The sequence below is a fragment of the Anas acuta genome, chromosome 10 (assembly GCF_963932015.1).
Source record: "Anas acuta chromosome 10, bAnaAcu1.1, whole genome shotgun sequence".
NCBI lineage: Eukaryota > Metazoa > Chordata > Aves > Anseriformes > Anatidae > Anas > Anas acuta.
In genome coordinates, this window is record NC_088988.1 from 13571565 (window position 1) to 13589331 (window position 17767).

Sequence of the window (17767 nt, forward strand, 5' to 3'; positions counted from 1 at the left end):
AGAGATGTAATGGAGGTGGCAGGCACAATTAGCCATCCCTAATTCCTCCGAGCAGCTGATTAAAGTCTCTTTATCCGCCTTACTGAGATCAGAAGGGCACATATTTGGGAAATCAAAAATGCATTAGGGGCTGTCAGCTGGGGCTGGGGGCCCCATGCGTTGAGTCCACGGACGCTGACATGCGCCAGTCCCAGGGGATCATTTGTGTGGAGCCTCAGCGTGTTCCCCCCTCCCCATAGGGGATGGGCCCCTTGCCCCCAGGTCCCCAGCTTCAGGGCGATGCCCATTCAGCCCTTGGGTGGGCTCGGGGGGCTCCCACGGTGCCTCCCATGGGGGTGGGGACCACCAGAGGGGGACGCGCTCCCTGACCACAGCCCCAGCCCAGTCTCCTGCCGGGCCACTGGGAGATGGAGGGGGGTGAGGGGCGGCCACTGCTGGGACCACCGAGCACGGGCAGTGCTGGGCTCTCCTCCGCCGGTGCCGTCTTCATCATGCTCAAGTCGGCGCTGGGTGCCGGGCTGCTCAGCTTCCCCTGGGCGTTCAGCAAGGCCGGGGGGGCCGTGCCTGCCATCCTGGTGGAGCTGGTAAGGGGGAATGGGGTGCCCAAACGGGCAGGGATGGGGATGGGGAGGTTGAAGTGGTGGCAGAGCCCCCCCCAGGCATCCCCTGGCTCTGCTCCAGTCTTGGCAGCAGTTTCCCAAAATGGAACTGAGGCTGTAGTTGAATTGGGGTGGGAGGTGCAGGGGCTTTGCCTTTCATGCAGCATTTGGCACTGGGGCTCCAGGACCCTTCCCAATGCAAGGCATGCAGAGCCCATGTCCTGACCGATGCTAAAACCAGCCAGGACACCGGCTGCAAAAATTGCCTTTAACATCCTTTAGACTTCAAGCTTTTAATCTCAACCTAAAGAATAGTTTTGGCTGCTGCTCTCCTGCGTGCCCCCACAACCCAAATCTAAACCCAAAGGCTCGCGTAGAAGTGTTTCTCCCCCTTCCTTTTCCCTGGGGCCACCACAAAGAGGACCTGGTGGGCTGAGCTGGTGTCCCCAGAAGAGGGGACAGGGTGCACCTCGCCGGCTCCTGTCCCCACAGGGCTCGCTGGTGTTCCTGGTGAGCGGGCTGGCGGTGCTGGGCTACGCGGCGGCGCTCAGCGCCCAGCCCACCTACCAGGGGGTCGTGCGGGCAGTGTGCGGGCCGGCAGCGGGGAAGCTCTGCGAGCTCTGCTTCCTCCTCAACCTCTTCATGATCGCCGTGGCCCTCCTCAGGGTGGTGGGCGACCAGCTGGAGAAACGTGAGTGTCCCCAGTGTTGGGGGTGAGGGGATGTGTTCCTGTGTCCCCCCCTCCAGGGAGGTGAAGCTCTCAGCCTGGTGGGGTGTTATTTTGTTGTTTTTTTTGGGGTGGGTACCTCTGACCGCCTGCCACCCACCACGCAGTGTGTGACTCCCTGTACCCTGCCGGCACGCTGAGCGGGGGCCCCCCCTGGTACGCGGACCAGCGCTTCACCCTCCCGGCTCTCTGCGTCCTCGTCATCTTCCCACTCTCCGTCCCCAGGGAGATCGGCTTCCAGAAGTACTCCAGGTACCCCCATGGTCACCCCGTGTTAGCCCCAAGGTCTCTCTCTGGGGGAACCGGGCTTGTCCCTTCCACCAGTGTCCCCTTAGGGACTATGGGACCCCCACGTCTGCCCACTCACAGCCCCCACCCCATGTCCTGGCAGCATCCTGGGCACGCTGGCTGCCTGCTACCTCACCCTGGTCATCGTCCTCAAGTACCACCTGCAGGAAGGGAGCCTCAGCTCACCCCGGCCTCCCTGGCCCCCCAGGTAAGGCCAGCACCATGTCCCCTGTGGTGACACAGGGATGGGTGCAGGGGGTGAGGTGGGGACAGCCCGGGGTGAGGGGTGGCAGCCTCCAGCCCCAAAATCATGTGGCGGGAGGTCCCTGCAGTGGCATCCGTGCTTCACAGGGTCACCAGGGGCCTCATGGCCTTTGCTCTTCCTCTCCCCCTTCCCCTTCTAATGTCGCAGGGCCTCCTCCTGGGCCTCCATGTTCAGCGTCATCCCCACCATCTGCTTCGGCTTCCAGGTACGTCCCCCACGGCCCCGCCTGGAGGCTCTGAGGGGATGGGGCCGGACATGAGGCCCTGGGGCTGTCATGGGCTCTGGGCTGTTGGAGGAGGGCAGGTGGCCAGCGTTGTCCCCCTTGCAGTGCCACGAGGCCTGCGTGGCCATCTACAGCAGCATGCGCAACCAGAGCTTCTCCCACTGGGTTGCCGTCTCCGTGCTGTCCATGCTCATCTGCCTCCTCATCTACTCCCTCACGGGTAACGCCGGAGCCTCCTGTCCCCTCCAGTCCTTGTGGGGTTAGGCAGGGGGGCTCCTCCCCGTCCCTATGCCCTGTCCCCTCCCTGGGGACAGCCTGTTGTCACCTCCCCGCCTGCAGGGCTGTACGGCTACCTCACCTTCGGCGATGCCGTGGCGGCCGATGTCCTCATGTCCTACCCAGGGAATGACCCCGTCGTCATTGTCGCCCGCCTGCTCTTCGGCGTCTCCATCGTCACCATCTACCCCATCGTGGTGCTGCTGGGCAGGTGAGGGGGCACCACGGCAGCATCCTTGTCCTGTCCCCTCCCCAAAATCCCGTGTCCCCAGTCCCTGAGCCATCCCCGCCTGCAGGTCGGTGGTGCGGGACCTGTGGGCGCACCCCAAGCGCGGGGCGGCCCCACTGGCTGATGGCCCTGAGCGGCGGAGCCGGGTGGCGCTGACCATCTCCTGGATGGCCGCCACGCTCGCCATCGCCTTGTTCGTCCCCGACATCGGCAAGGTCATCGAGCTCATCGGTGGCATCAGCGCCTTCTTCATCTTCATCTTCCCAGGCAGGAGGAGGAGGCGGGGAGGGAGGAAGGGGGTGGGTTGTGGGGTTAATTTTGGACCCGTTCCTGTGGGTTTGGTGCCCGTGGTGGTGCTAAGCATCCGCGCTGGTGGCAGGGCTGTGCCTGGTGTGCATGACGGGGAGCCAAAGCATCGGGCCGCGCAAAAAGTGAGTGTGTGAGGGCACCGGGTCCCCAGGGGGTGTGTGGGGAGCCCTGTGAGGTGGGAGGGGGATTTGGGGCATGGTGGGGGCTGCAAGGAATGGGATGCTGTGGGATGAGGGGGGGATGTGGATGGGGGAGTGAGGAGGGATGTAAACAGGTATCGGGGATGTGCTCAGGTACCATATCCCAGGGATGTGTCCAGGTCCCATGTCCCAGGGTTGTGCCCAGGCTCTGGGGAGGTGCCCGAGTACCAGGACCCTTCCCAGGTGGGGTGGCTGGGAGGGAAGGAAGGAGGGGACCATGGGGCTGTGACCCCAGAGCCTTGGGGTTTGGAGGTGGGGGGACTGGGTGCTGTTGTTTGCTTGGTGTCCATCACTGGGGTGGTGTGTCCCTATTGATTGTTGTGCCTCGTTGGTGTCTGGGATGGTTTGGGGAGGTGCTGGCGACCCCGCAATGGAGCAGTGGCATGGTTTGGGGGTGAGTGACACATCTGGGGGGCTTGAGGGGGCATTGGGGAGGTGAGAATGGGGTGGGGTGATGAGGAATTGGGGGCACAGACCCATAGGTAGGAGGGACGGGGGTGGCAGAAGGAGCTGTGGGGCTGTGCCCCAGTGGTGGGGCGGGGGGGATGATGGCAGTAGGGTAGGGGGGACAACGTGCCATGGGGGGTGGCTTTTTACTGGACACCTTGTGTCATTGCCACAGGGGCTGGAAGGGATCCCCCAGACCCAGGAGCAGCACGGAGGACCCCACAGAGACCCCCCCCTGCATGGAGAGGGCTGTGTCCCACCAGGTCCCCCCCAAACTCATGTCCCCGCAGGGCCGCTCTCGTCGCCTGGGGCATCCTCTCGGTGCTGGGGGGCACCTTCGTGTGCGGGCAGAGCGCTGCCCTGGCCGTGATGGGGCTGCTGCACTGAGGGGCCGTCCCTCCACCCCTGTTCTGTGCCCCCCCCCCCCCAAAAAGAACCACTCGGTCCCACCACCCCAACCCCGAACACAGCCACACCACCGCTGTCTCCCATCACGATTTTATTCGGTATCGTTGTCTCCATTGCTCTACTGTTAATAAACATTTGGGTGAGGAAGGGACCTGGTGAGGGCCCCCCCCACACACACCCCACCAATCCCCCCTCGGGCAGCCCATGGGGTCGGGCAGGGTGTGCACAGACAGACAGACAGACAGGCACGCATGGACGGACAGACCCCAGGGTTTGGGGAAGAGGGGGCAGGACACAGCCACCCCCCAAGCCTGCGGGGCACCCACTGCCGCCCCGATAGGTGAAGGAAAACCCTGGGGACCCCCGCAACCCGAGATTTCCATCCCTGCCACCCCACAGCCCCACTCCCTCTCCTGTAGACCCCATCAGGGCCCTACAGGGATCCCAACACCCATTTTGGGGGGGGTCAGCCCCCCCTCATACCCACCCCATCCTCATCATGCCCCCACCCCCTTGGAGGGGTGCCCCCAGGGATGGGGTAGCCAGGGGTGGGATGCGGGAGGTTTAGGGGTTCTGGGGGGGGTCACAGCGGGTTCCTTCAGCGCAGGCAGGTGACACTCACACCTCCCACCCTCCCGGGGCTGTCAGGAGGGGGGGGGACACGGCCAGGCCCTCGGCGCTGTCACTCTCGGCTCAGGGTGCACCAGGCGGCTGCAGGGGAATGTCACTCGATGTCACCCCCCCTCTGATGGACACCCCAGCCCCATGATGGGTGCTGGCTGTCCCAAGGGGACACCCTGAGGGGTGTCCATGTCGTACCTGGCACAGCCACGCTGGAGATGGCCTCCGGCTGGCTCAGGGTGTCCACCTTGACGTGCTGGAAGCCCTTGCAGGTGGCACTCTGCAGGTGCCTGTGTCCAGGGGAGGGTGGGGGGGTGACAGCCCCAAATCACTCTCCTGACCCCAGCCCCCTCCCCGCCAGCCATCCCACACCCCCTCAGCCAGATTTCCCACCCAACCCCGAAAGCATCACCTCCCCACCCCGTCCTACCTCTTCCAGTCCTCCTCAGTCTCCCAAAACTCGTAGACGATGAAGGTGACCCCGTCGGGCAGCTTGACCGCGGTGACACTGGTGGTGGTGGGGAGAGGGGTGAGCCCCTGGGGGGGGGCTGCACTGGGGGCACCCCATAGAGCACCCCCAGCCCTTGTCCTCTGCGTGGTGGCCCCAGCAGCCCACCTCCTGGCACCCAAGCCTCCTGGTGACCCCCTTCCCGCAGCCCTGTCCCCAAATATCCCCCACGGGGCACCCACTGGAAGCAGTCCCTCTCCCCGGCCACGCTCTTCAGATACTGCTTCAGGGAGCTGCAGAACTCGCCCAGGTGCTTGTGCGACACCGTCATCTCGTCCCGCACCAGGAGGAGGTACTGGAGAGGGGAGCAGAGGGCATGTGAGACCCAACACATGCGGTGACACCCCTGTCCCCATGCAGGGACACCCCAGGGATGATGGTGAGGCCAGCATGGCCACACGCTCACCGTGCATGCCGTGCTCTCGCTGTCTGACAGCCGCTGGTGCAGGTCGAACCAGAGGGTCTGGAAAAAAAAAAAAAAACAAAACACAAAACCATGAGGATGACAAACCATGAGGATTTTGGAAACATCTCCAGCACCTCGATAGCTGTCAGTCCCTAGACGGAGTAAGGCTGCCTCTGCAAGAGGCTTTGCCTTCTTTATAGGTTTATTCCTTGCTTAATTAAGGCTCATGGCATCCCTCACTGCCACCACTGCACTGGGGTAGGTGTGCAGGACCCCTCACCTTGTCCTCCAGCCTGCCGATGAGCGCGGCCAGCCTGCTGATCTGCCCCTCCAGCCCATCCTCCTTGGGGTCAGAGGGACCTGCAGGGATATTGAAGAAAAAAACACAACAAGGGGCACCTGTGGGAGCCTGGCAGGGAGCTGGGAACGTGCCAGGGTGTCTCTGGGCAGCTGGAGAGGACGGGACAGGTCCCCTGCTTACCGGTCTGGCTGCCCTTCCCGTGGTCCCTGGGCACCATGCGGGCAGGGGGCGCGTAGCTGGGCACGGGGCTGTCGTACCAGGGCTCCACCAGTGCGTGGCCAGCCTGGCTGGGGTAGTGCCTGCAGAGAGCAGAGCGTCTCAGAGCTAAGGGCTGCTTCTCCCCACCCTTTTCTTGCCCTCGGTGGGTGGGAGCCACCCCGCACGGTGAAGGTGCTGCAGTGACTCCGGTGGGCAGCGAGTGGCCCCGTCGGCAGGTGGGAATTGAGAAGGGGCAGGGGGTCGCTGCCTTTTAATCCCAATTTATTAAGGAGTCTTCGGTTTGGATGCTCTGCTCTGATGTTGTTTTACAGCCCTCTATTCTTCTGCTTTTCAGGCCACCGCTTTGTATTAATGCTAATGCAAGAAATCATAGTTTTGTTGGGTTCTTTTTTTTTTTTTTTTTCTTGCTATTATCACCATGAGAAAACAGCCACAATACTTTTTCATTATGAGCTGTGCCCACACACCAGCACGTAACAGAGAGGGAAGCCTTTCCTGAGCTCTGCATGAAGCTGGGCTCGTTTCCTCCTCGGCATTCCTGACGAGCTCCTGCCCTCCCTGTTCTCCCCACGCACTCACAGGCTGGTGGGAGCCTTCAAAATTGGGGCGAAGGAGCCGATTATGTTGGGGGGGAGGGTGGAGGACACCCAGTGGGATGTCACCCCAGCACCCGGGGCTTTCTGGTTTTAGATATGGTCAGAGGCAGATTCGCTTTGTGAGCAGCCGATAGTGTCCCGAAATGGTTTCCGTGGCAACCTGTCCTTGTTCCTGCACGCTGGGGACACGGGTGACACTGTGACACCGCCACGGCTGCGCTGCGGTTTGGGCATTGCTGCGGAGACCCCCGGTGCTGTAGCCCTGGCTGTGCTTCAGAAAATAAAAACCTCAAAGCCATCTACCTCAAAGTCATCTCCTCCACCTTCCGCAGGCTCCCCCCAGTACTGGGATGCAGGGACGGGGACAGGGACAGGGATGGGGACACAACATCCACACAAGCCATACAACAGCATCCTCCTTCCCCTCCACCCCTCGCAGTGGGGTCAGCCCTGAAGCAGACGGTGAGAAGGAAGGCTCTGAGGACCTGGCAGGGTTGGTCTGCTCGTCGATGGCATCCACGGCGCTCTCCACCGAGCTGAGCAGCGACTGGGTCTGGTTGGCCGTCTCCTTCAGCAGGAAGCGGGTGACGAACTGGTCCACGTTGCTGCCGCTCTCGTAGACCTGTGGGTGGGGACAGCGTGGTGAGAGACAGTGCCAGTCCTGTGGTAATTGCTGTTAAATTAACCCAGGTGGGGTAACGAGGCTAGCTTTACTTCATCCCTACTCCAAACGGAGTTTGACCTCACCTTGGGCAGCCTCAGAGTAGTTTTCAAAGAGGTTTGTCCCCTTTGGGTCGAATGAGCAGGTTGTGTTATTGTTGTATTTTTGTGTAGAAGCTCCTGGGGTAGTGCAAACCTCTCTTGAGAGAGGCGATAATTAAAAATAATGCTTTACCAGCAGAACTGATCTGCTTAATGCACTCGGGTCGTCTTTCCCAGGACAGCCTTACTGCTCCCTTGCCCATGGCATGTCCGGCTCCTTCCACCTCCCATGAGTGACCAGCACAACCAGACCAGCACTGGCACAACCAGACCCACACCAGCACAACCAGACCAATACCAGCACAACCAGAGCAACACCAATACAACCTGTCCACCAGTCCAACACCACCCTAACCAATCCCACACCAGTCCAACTGGGCTTACCCCAGCCCAACTGGTGACACCAGTCCAACACCACCTTGCCCAACACCACCTTGCACTGGTGTGGGACCAGCAAGGACATGCCGTGAGCACATTCACTGATTATTCAGGCTGGGGAAACAGGGCTGCATTCCCAAATATTCCTGAATATCTGGATGATCTCCCACTGGTTGCACTCTTGATAAGGAGCGGGTATTACACCGATAAATCTCCTCGGCAAAGGCGTATAATTACATTTGGGATCTGAACCCATTTCTTCAGCACTCCCCCCCCCTCGCTGCTTGCCTCCCCAGGGCCCCGTGCACCAGAGCCTGCACAAAACCGAGGCGTAAATACATTAATCAGGTGCTGGAACAGGCTCGGCTGTAATTACAGACAGGTTTTGATTAAGCCCTGGCTCCCACCCCTGCTCTGATTGCTGGTGCCAGGGCATCAGCGGAGCAGCGACGAGCACCGCTGCAGTGTTATCCAGTGTGTTAGATGAGGTTGGGAGGGAATCAATGAAATAAATGGGGTGACATGCTGTTGTTTGCCCCATTCACTGAGGCTCTCCAGGACTCCATCACCTACCTCCTACCAACGTCTGCACATGATTTCTGATCAGCCCAGGCAGATGAGCCTGCTCCTTTCAGAAAATAAAATGTATTTATGAAGAGGCAGGCCATGCATACACTTTTGTTCTCTGCCCTGGGACATCGGGTGAACTTTATTGTCCAGTGTAGAAGTACAAAAGTAATGCTCAGTTCGTATTGGGACATAAATCGCCTTGCTGCAGAGTTTTTATAGGTTTTGCTTGTGGCAGTGTTCATCCTGAAAAGCCTCTCGCTCCTCTCCTATAATTCTGTGAGATGCCGTGTGATGCTGCTGCTCCCCATGGCACAGGCACAAGCAAGAAACAAAGGGGCTTTTGTGGGGCTGGCCATGAGAGCTAGCAGGCTCCTGCTCAGGGTCCCAACTTATTTTTATATTATTTTTTAATTTTGACCACTTTCAGGCAGCCCATGGATACAGGCAAGCCATCAGGTTAAAATCGAAGAGCTTGAAAAAGGCGATGCTTGATGCTGATGTAAACAGCTGATTGCAGAGCTATTAAAAACCCCGTGCACTGAAAGCCACTTCAAGATTACTTTCTCGAACTGTGTTTTTGAAAACCTGATATATAATTATAAAGCTCCAGTTACTGCCTGTAAAAAAGCAGCCTGAATAACTGAACAGCAGCCCTCCTTCAGCTGGTGCAGTATTGCCTCCTTCCAGCTGGCCCTGATACAAGGGGTAAAGGGCTCAGAAAGCAGAGCTGGAAGGTCCTGATAAGAGCTCGCACATGGTCATGTGCACAGATAGATCTGCACAAATTCCTTCACCACCATCCTTGTTTCCTCCCCAAAAATCAATCCATCCCCTCTGATAACATCTCAGTGCTTTTCTTTTTTTTTTAAGGTCACCACAAATGCAAGCAGGAGCCTCGGACGGCTTGAGCCCAATTGTTCTGCAACGAAAATAAATGATTTTTTTTTTCCTCCCTGCTTAACTAAGTGTGGCTGTTTGCCAGCCAGCCCATGACATTTGCACTCAGGAGCAGCATCAGAAATGTGTGTGCTCAGATGCTCTTCAGCAATCCCCCAGGCCCTGCTGTAGCAAATGTCTCCTTTGGCGTTGCAAAAACAAGTCATTAAGAGGACCAGCTCCAGAGGAATCCTTCCCATGCTCTTATTAAAACATTTGTCAGCCTGTCCTAGGGAGATTTAATGAGGTTTGGTCTTATTAATTCCACCCCAAAGAGATATTTCCTCCTTGTTGTGCTTGAGAAGTTAAAATATTTATGGGGATAATATAATAATTGCTGCTCATTGAAGTCGCTCTGTGACAGCAGACCTTGGAGGGGTGTATCTCGAAAGGCTTCCCTTTTTCATCCAGCTAGTTCATTAGTTCAACACTAGAAAGACTTTGACACCGCAGCTGCTACCCTGCCACAGAGCATTTCACTAGCGAGCCTGGTTTGATCATGCTAATTAACCAAAAAAAAAAATCGGTGTTTGTATTAGAGGAGCGAATTTAAGAGGCAAAAGACTTCCAGGAGCTCTGCTTCGTGTGATGATGGGTGTGCCACAGGTTTCAGTGTCTCCTGAGACTCACCATTAAAGCACATTTCCTCAGGAGCTTGAAATTCAGGTTAAAGAAAACACTTTCCCACGCTTTGCCTGTGGAAACCGAGGCTGTGCCTGGTGCCAGCACCTAAAAGTGGGCTCTCATCACTGCGCTTCTGTGAGTACTGAAAGACTGAAAAAGGAGATTTTTTTTGACTCTGATCAGCATCTCAGAGCTTCTCTGCTGGCATTTTTAAAGGTCACTATTCAGCTCATTAGGACTACAGGACGTGAGATATAAATGAGGACAGGCCCCCCGCAGCCCCGGCAGTGCCCACTTCCACCCCCTCAACACTTTACGGCTCAGGCATGTGCTGCGGTGTTGCCTTGGAGGGGCTGATTCAAATCCCTTGCTCATAATTGCCTGTTTTCTTCCGAGAGATCTTTCCTTATAATTAGAATAGCACCCAGACCTTCCCCTTGCTCCTTCCCCGCTCCACGCTCTTAAATCCCTCCAGAAGCGGCGGCCCACAACTGATTGCCTGGCACGCAATCAGCAGCCGAAACCTGAGGAGAACAGACACTTAAATATTTGATAAATGAGAGCATTACCATATGAAAGACCCTCAGCCTTCCTGAAACGTCTCGGAAAAAAAAAAAAACAAAAAAAAAACACAAATGAGGCACCTGTTCGGATAAAAAGAAGAACTACGGCACCACATGGATTTTAAAAATCTTTCATTATACATTCCTCCTCTATAAATCCCATCAAATGTTGCTCGGGACTGCTTTCAAACTGCACAAGTTTCTCTCCTCAGCTGCATTTTGGGGCCACCACAGCAGTCTGGGAGGGAAGAGGGCTCCCAGATGGAGGCAGGACCCTTGTGAAGACAGCTCAGGGTCGGCCCTTTCTGACCCATGTTTGCTTTATCTGGTCCCCAAGTCCTCCTGCAGTGCCCTTCCCAGGCAAATTATTGCAGGACTTCCTTCTTCGCATGCTGGAAAATCCTCCTGCACGCAGCATGCCCCCCTCAGTCCATGGGGAATGGAAAACTGGCATTTTTATGCCCTGTCCACTTGGTAGGGAAGGAACAGACTCGGAAAGCAAAATGTGGCCTCCCACTCCTGAACACCCTGACTATAATTAGCGTTTGTCTTCACACAAATCCCTAATTAGCATTATTTGCTACCCACAAGACAGTCAATTAATATAGGCTTTATTTATTTATTTATTTATTTTCCCAAGGAAAGTGGTGCAGCTTCTGTTTTCCAAGCAGGACGTACTCGCACGGCCCCGCAGATGGAGGGACGAGGGGTGGACGGGCTCCAGCTGCTGAAGGCTCAGCCCAGTTGTGTCAACCCATTCCTGCCAACTTGCCTTTCCCTTCCAAGCTGCTCTCAGCTCCACAATCTCTTCCTTTTAATGCCAGGAGCAACAGCCTTGAGCTGGGAGGGGAGGGAAGGAGAAGACCTGACCCCACAGGAGGTCTGCAGGAGCTGGAGAAGGGCACCGTGAGCAGGATCTCTGGGGAAGCTGCTCTTCCCTCTCACAGCAAGAGGGGGGGGAACATGAATTTTGCAGTGACAGACTGGCAGAAGAGCAGTGAATAAACATCTCTGTCTAAAAATAAGCTCCAAGAGAGACCTTCTCAGGCTGTGCCTCCCCGCTGTGCTCCTGGCAGCCTGGCTGGATGTCACACTCAGCCCCGTGGGGCTGGCGACAAAACTTCTTAGGTTATTCCTGAAAAAATACAGTCGTGTGACTTTTACAGAAATCCACATCGGTTATCGGCCTTGCTATAAAAATTGATATTGAAATCTTTCAGTATTCCTGACCAAAAGTGTTTTACGTGGACAGATGACTTTGGGCTTTTTTCAGCCCAAACCATTCACCAGATGTCATTTGCCGGGCCGTGTTTTACACAGAACATAAACCCAGGATTTGGCTAACATACACCAACGGGGAAACCATCCTGTTCACCCCCTGAGAAACCACATAGGGTGAAGCCTCTTCAGAAATGAGGGTGGGAGGGAAAGGATCGTTTTAAGGGGTGTCATCACCGAAAAAAAAAGAACGTGTGACAGCCCCACTCGGTGGTGTAACCCAGCAGGCAGCTGCTCGGCTTTTCCACCTCCTTTCCACCCGTTTATCTCATTACCCTCACCTTTACCACCTGCTACAGAAAGCAATAAGGGTGAGCCACCACAGCTGCTGAGCACTGTTTCTTTTCTAGGTATTGAACTCAATTTGCGAGGCAGAAGGAGGCATTAATTGGGGCTGTGAGCCTGCTGGCTTTGGAGATGGGTCTTAGTGCAGGAGGTGAGAAAAGCTTCTCTGTCCTAGGTGGAAGGCTGCTGGAGAGCCTCTGTCTGCTGAAAGACTGGTAGAAATCAGGCAAACGCTACTACTTTAACAAGGAACATGAAGAAAAACGAAGAGTGGAAAGTCTCATTTCTCACAGAATCACAATAAATACCACACCGATCAATTGCAGTAATTGGGGCTGGACAGAGAATGCATTGCATTTGAATAAATTAACATAATTTAGTCTAAGTCCTGTTGGCCAGTCTATCAACATTGCAATCTGCTGTTGATGAATGCTATCTGCTAGATAAAGCAGAGGTGAGAAATTGCTGTGGGATGGACACCAGAGCAGCAAATACCACGCGGAGGTAGAGAGGAGCGAGCCTGGAAGGCATCATTCCCCTGGACCACCTAGGTCAATGAGCACATCTCTTTAAGCACTGCTCCTGAACTTACTGACTGCATCCAACACACAGCATTAAAACCTGTCCAAGGAAAAGCTGCCCAAAAGAAGTGGGGAAACACCAGCGTGACCTTCAAAGGTGGAAATATCCAGCAGAAAGGCAGCAGGGTTTGGCACATGATGGCTGCTGTGCTGACACGTCCCAAGGCAGAGGCAAGAAGGGTGAAATAATTTAACTCATAAATAATGTATGGGAACCTCTTCACCCTCACATATATATATATACCTGCGGTCCCTATAGCTACTGGAGCATCATCAGCTGGTACTGCAGCCAGCATGCTCAGAGCAGCTTCAGTTTTCCCTTTATGATTCACAAATTCTCCCATCTAAATAAGGATTCTTGTGGGAAAAAGGTGTTTGCAGCTCATTTGGGTACAATGCCTGTCCACAAAATACGTGCCACCCTGACAAGAGAGGTGCGTGATGTATCAATGCTTGGCCATATTTCCAGCCCTGGTGCATTAAATCACCCCAGCTCCAGTCCCGTGCCCCATCCCACACGAAACTGCCTCCTCCCTGGTCGCACTGGTTTTCCTATTTACCGACTGCACAATGAAACGTTCACTGGGGGTTATATGAGAACATATCCTACCACCGGCTTTTTTTAGACACAGAAAGTTCATTTCCCTTCTTTCCAATTTAACTGTATTTCGCACAGTCATTGGCAGTCATTTGAAGGCAGCACGGGCAGCGCTGTATTGGAAAATAATTACGATGACAGATTTTGTTTTGCCATACGAGACCTTCCACTACCGAATCTAATTACTGCTGATACTTTATGAGCTCCTCCAGCACAAGATAATTGCTGCTTTTTCTTTTTATGAACAAGAAATAATCAGTTGTCTTTTAAGGTGAGAAATACAAACAGCAATTAAATGCCACGGTTATCCGGCCCCTCCAGAGAGCACAAGGCACCTCTTGTCAGAAAGGCAACACAAAAGGCAGCCAGGTTTCATTTATCATTTGCAAAGTACTTTTTTTTTTTTTTTTTTTTTTTTAACAGGGAGAGAGAGGGAGGGAATAAGGACCATTCCCAAAAGATCAGTCATTTTCTTCAGCTAAATAAATGTTTATTTTCATTTGGAGGAGCAGGAGCATGTTGTACCAGCTCCATCCCTCTACAGCACCAACCTGGAGACTGCCTGACAGCACGACAGGGATTTACAGCTGGAATTTGCTGGTCCTCAGGCACTAAGTGCCGAGAAACCACATATCTACAGGAACAAACCTGCACGCTGAGCTGCGTGCAGTCACCACCCACACGCAAGCACCTCTTGGGCATGGCTCCAGCAGGCGTCTGCTGCTTGCAGGGGTCAGGCTGCACGCTTGTGAAAGAGTTACCCTGAGAAATTTGCAACTAAAGGGCTTTAGAGGCAGGTGGGGGCTGTTAAAAAGTCCCTACAGTCTTGAATGTTTCTATAAATAGGCCTCCAGAATTAAGGTGATGTATGTAATTAAAGTTGTCAGGATGCACTGATGCTGCCTGGAAGTCTATCCGATCTGAATACTGAAGATGAGTTTCACAACCACCTGAAAGAGTTTATTTTCCTTTTATTTTCCTTTTATTTTTATTTTTATTCAGTTCTTTCTTTGAACAAAGCGCCTGTTTTCTAAATAATTCATTGATAAACTTTGTACCACTTTGTTCACAAAACCACAGCAGGGACTGATCCTTTCAGTGAAGTCCTGATTTGCCAGCTCCTTTTTCTGAAGGGTTCTCGCTTCATTTGCTTCCTTGCCAGAAGCCTGCTGGGCAGTGAGGAACAGCAGAGCTCATGGCTTGATTAACTAAAGGTGATGACGAGGTGCGGGGGCAGCACTCCTCTCCCCTGGCTTTAGACATCGAGAAGTGAGATGTCTGCATCTGAGAGCAGCATCCTTCAGAGCCACAGGAGGAAAACACCTCCAAGGAGGCTTCACGCCAGACTCAGAGACCTCCCCATTTCTCTCTCCCAATCTACAAGACCATGATGGAGATGTCCAGCTCAGGTTAAGGCAGATAACCACCAAACATCACAAATTAAGGCAGATGAATCCTGCCACAAGTTACTGAGTCAAGGAGGGAGAAGGATGAATCTTATGAAAGCAGTGGACCAGGATTATGAATAAGGTTCTGTTACAGATCTCTTAAGCAAGTTGATACACTTATGCTCGGATCCTAATTTATAAAGAGAGGATGAGACATTCTCCTGTTGGAAAAGGCTTGGAAGGATTAGTCATATATATTAAACTCATTCAAAAGTGATGGTGGAAAGCATCATGAATTACTGAGATTTCTATTAGCATGTTAACATGTATTTAAAATATTGTATCAGATCCGACTGCCAGAAAATTTGCTAATAATGAATATAAATGATGCGTGAGCAGAGTTAGTAACTTAATTAGGAAAAAAAAAAAAAAGGTAAAGAACTGTTAAAGCTGTTTCTCTCTCTCTTTTTTTTTTTTTTTTTTTTTTTTTTTTTTTTAATTTTCTCATGATGTCTGATAAAAATTCACAAACATTTTGGACAGATCAGTGCTTGGTCAAAAACTTTTGTCTTCAGTTTATTATAGAAATATATTAACAAATGAAATACGGATCTTCCTTTCCTATTCTGCCCCCCAAATAGATGGATTTCAATAAAGCAAGGAAATCAGATTCTTTACTCCGAATGAGAAACAGAAAATTTCTCTCCCCTCTGGTCATTAACTCCTAAAACTTCTTATCATTACCACATCTTTACAGTGGAGCAATCTGAGCTTTTTTCTTGAGCTTCAGAGATAAATGGAAGGGAGATTTCAATCTGGATTGCTTGGAGGAAGCCTGGAATTGAATCTGGAAGCACTGAAAGATGCTTGGAAAAAGCAAATCCTCATCACTTGGCTCAATTCTCAGTGCTCTGAATTACCACTCATCGGTGAAGAGGAATGCTGCTTGTCTCTGGTGGTGGCACTAATGAATGATGCAAATATGCTTGGGAGTGGAAGGAGAGGAAGAACTAATGATTCGGAGGCAGCAAAATATCACTGATACATCCCAGTTATTTTATTAAATGATAGGGAAAGCACAGGAAAGTTGTTTCAGAGGAATGGGGGCTCCGTAAATACATTTCTCCTCAGTGAAAGACACAAAATTAATGGTTCACTTCTCAGTGAGGATGTTTACCTGGCACAGCAGCTCAGATAAACAAACTTCAATATGCTTCCTGTTGTGTGCTGTTTTCTAGTAGTCCATTATTTACAGTATCATTAAGGTATATGGTGGCTTTTTTTATGAAGCCATGGTGATCAGAGTGTACATGTCATTTTGTCTCTGGTTTTGTGTTTGCATGTACAAGCAGCCCTTGTTCTTTAACCCCTGCTCCTTCAAACATACAGCCTTCTAGTTTCTAATCTAAGTTATTCATATATGAATATACATGAACATTACTTTCATTTGTATATGAATATCTGAACAACCATATTTCTGGAACTCAGGATGCCTCCTAACCCAGAAGGTCTACTTAATAGCAGCTTTATAATCCCTGACACAGCCAAGACCATTTTCCAGGCTTAGGAAGTGTGCTGAGACCATCCAGAGCTCTGCCACAACGCCTCTCTGCCACCATCTGCTGCATGTGCACTTTGCACCTGGTTTTCACAATCTGGACAAGGCTCTCAAGACTTTTCCCACAGTTAATGCAAAATTTCCACTGTCATCATGTTGCTGCAATGATCTACTTACCACGGAAATGCAACAGCACGAGGAGACTGCTGAACAGGCTGCAGACATCCGGATTTATTTGCTCTGTTCGTGTAGTATTTGCACTGACTGCTCTGAGCCCATGGGGCACGAGGCAGAGTTAGGACTCACCCGCTTGGTGTAGTCCATCGCCTTCAGGATGGAGAGGTTCAGGGTCTCCAGCGAGGCCAAGACATCTTCGTAGTCTCCCATATGATCAGCAAAATAGTCTGGGGAAACCAAGAAGGACACAATGAGAATAGCTGAGGTAACAACGTTTCAGGGCTGTGTGGCATTATTGGTGGAAGGGGAAATCAAAGACTGATTTCAGGCCAAATATCAGCCAGATTCACCCCAGCTCAGCCTCTAGCCTTACGTCTTCCCCTACATCCCCACCTGTGCGCATCTTAGCCCACGACCACAGGCTGCATGGTGTGTCCCCATGCAGGCAGTGTTTCCAATACGCATTTTAGCCCTGGCGTGGTTTTGTGGGCAAGCTAGGGTGCCAAAAACCAATATTTGTGATGGAAATGGTGAGCAGTGCAGCGAGGTGTGCAGTGAGCTGGCAGCGTGGCTGCCGAGTTAACCACTTTTGGTGTGATTGACACAAATACAGCTAAAAGCTGTTCCTTAGAAGCCACCAGAGCTGCTCCTTGGCACCCAGACTGAAGATTCAGGCTGAGGTGACATCTCTCCTGAAGGCAACAAGAAATAAACTGCAGAAAACGATCCCACTAATTAGGTTCTCTTGGCTTAATTAGCAGTGCTTATAGCTATTTACAGCCCTAGAACATATCCGAGGGGAAGGAGATTTTGGCAGAGACAGGAATGTCACAACTTGACTGACAGCAGCTGTTTGCTGTTTCTCTGCAAGCCAAACAGCTCATTCTCACTGCAGTGTGTTTATTTTTGTTGTTCCTCTTATTAGTAGTTTACTCGGGGAAAAAAAAATAGACTTTAGAGGCAGAGGAAAACCCTTTCCAAAAGTCCTGAAATAAAAAGCTGGGCCCATACATTTTGGGAGAAATGAGGTTCTGTGGGCAGATCAGGGCTCTTGAGACCACCACCACTGTGCGAGGAGAAGGGTGTTGACTTTTGCAACCTCCCAATATGCAATTATACAGCTTTAGCTTTATTTATTGGCATGAACGCCTGAGGTCAGCTCTTTCCATCTTCCACCTTGCTGCTCATGGCTCCCACCCATCTGTGGGCAGCGAGGGGACCCCAGTTCCTCAGCCCACCTCTCTCCAGCAAAGCCCACCAGTAGCCAAGGTGCTTCTCCCCTTCCCAAAGCCCAGTTCAGGTTGCTGGTCAACTTGTTGCACCCAGTATCAGTGTATTTTATTTAAATTGGAGAGTGTCATGTAGTTTGGTAACTCCATTTGTGTTTTCTAGGCACATTCAGTTCTACAAGCTGCCCTGTGACCAAGGAGCTCTGTTGGGGTAAGGA

The 17767-nt window shown here is 52.8% G+C and overlaps 2 protein-coding genes across 2 annotated transcripts in view; one reads left to right on the plus strand and one right to left on the minus strand.

The window, feature by feature from the left end:
* The first annotated feature begins 304 nt into the window (after nt 1–304).
* SLC38A8 (solute carrier family 38 member 8) lies at nt 305–3987 on the plus strand. Its single transcript, XM_068693555.1, has 10 exons — nt 305–584; nt 1092–1290; nt 1434–1578; nt 1718–1822; nt 2027–2084; nt 2208–2322; nt 2442–2589; nt 2675–2872; nt 2982–3038; nt 3854–3987. Exons 1-10 carry the CDS (start codon nt 408–410, stop codon nt 3948–3950), a joined length of 1299 nt encoding a protein of 432 aa, XP_068549656.1. The 5' UTR covers nt 305–407; the 3' UTR covers nt 3951–3987.
* A 58-nt stretch (nt 3988–4045) lies between these two features.
* Nucleotides 4046–17767, minus strand: part of NECAB2 (N-terminal EF-hand calcium binding protein 2) — a 58612-nt gene continuing 44890 nt past the window's right edge. Inside the window, exons 5-13 of the mRNA XM_068693557.1 lie at nt 16450–16547; nt 7108–7244; nt 5988–6106; nt 5787–5866; nt 5507–5563; nt 5283–5395; nt 5023–5100; nt 4791–4882; nt 4046–4682 (exon numbers count right to left, since the gene is read on the minus strand). Coding sequence (XP_068549658.1) covers nt 4654–4682; nt 4791–4882; nt 5023–5100; nt 5283–5395; nt 5507–5563; nt 5787–5866; nt 5988–6106; nt 7108–7244; nt 16450–16547 — 803 coding nt within the window. The 3' untranslated portion in view covers nt 4046–4653. The remainder of the gene's footprint in view (nt 4683–4790; nt 4883–5022; nt 5101–5282; nt 5396–5506; nt 5564–5786; nt 5867–5987; nt 6107–7107; nt 7245–16449; nt 16548–17767) is intronic.

Bases quoted from the DNA above. Each gene is read 5' to 3' on its own strand.
- SLC38A8 (XM_068693555.1), top strand. From the start codon at position 408: ATGGAGGGGGGTGAGGGGCGGCCACTGCTGGGACCACCGAGCACGGGC. The intron at 1,823-2,026 runs GTAAGGCCAGCA...CTAATGTCGCAG, and splicing joins CGGCCTCCCTGGCCCCCCAG to GGCCTCCTCCTGGGCCTCCA. The intron at 2,323-2,441 runs GTAACGCCGGAG...CCCCGCCTGCAG, and splicing joins CCTCATCTACTCCCTCACGG to GGCTGTACGGCTACCTCACC.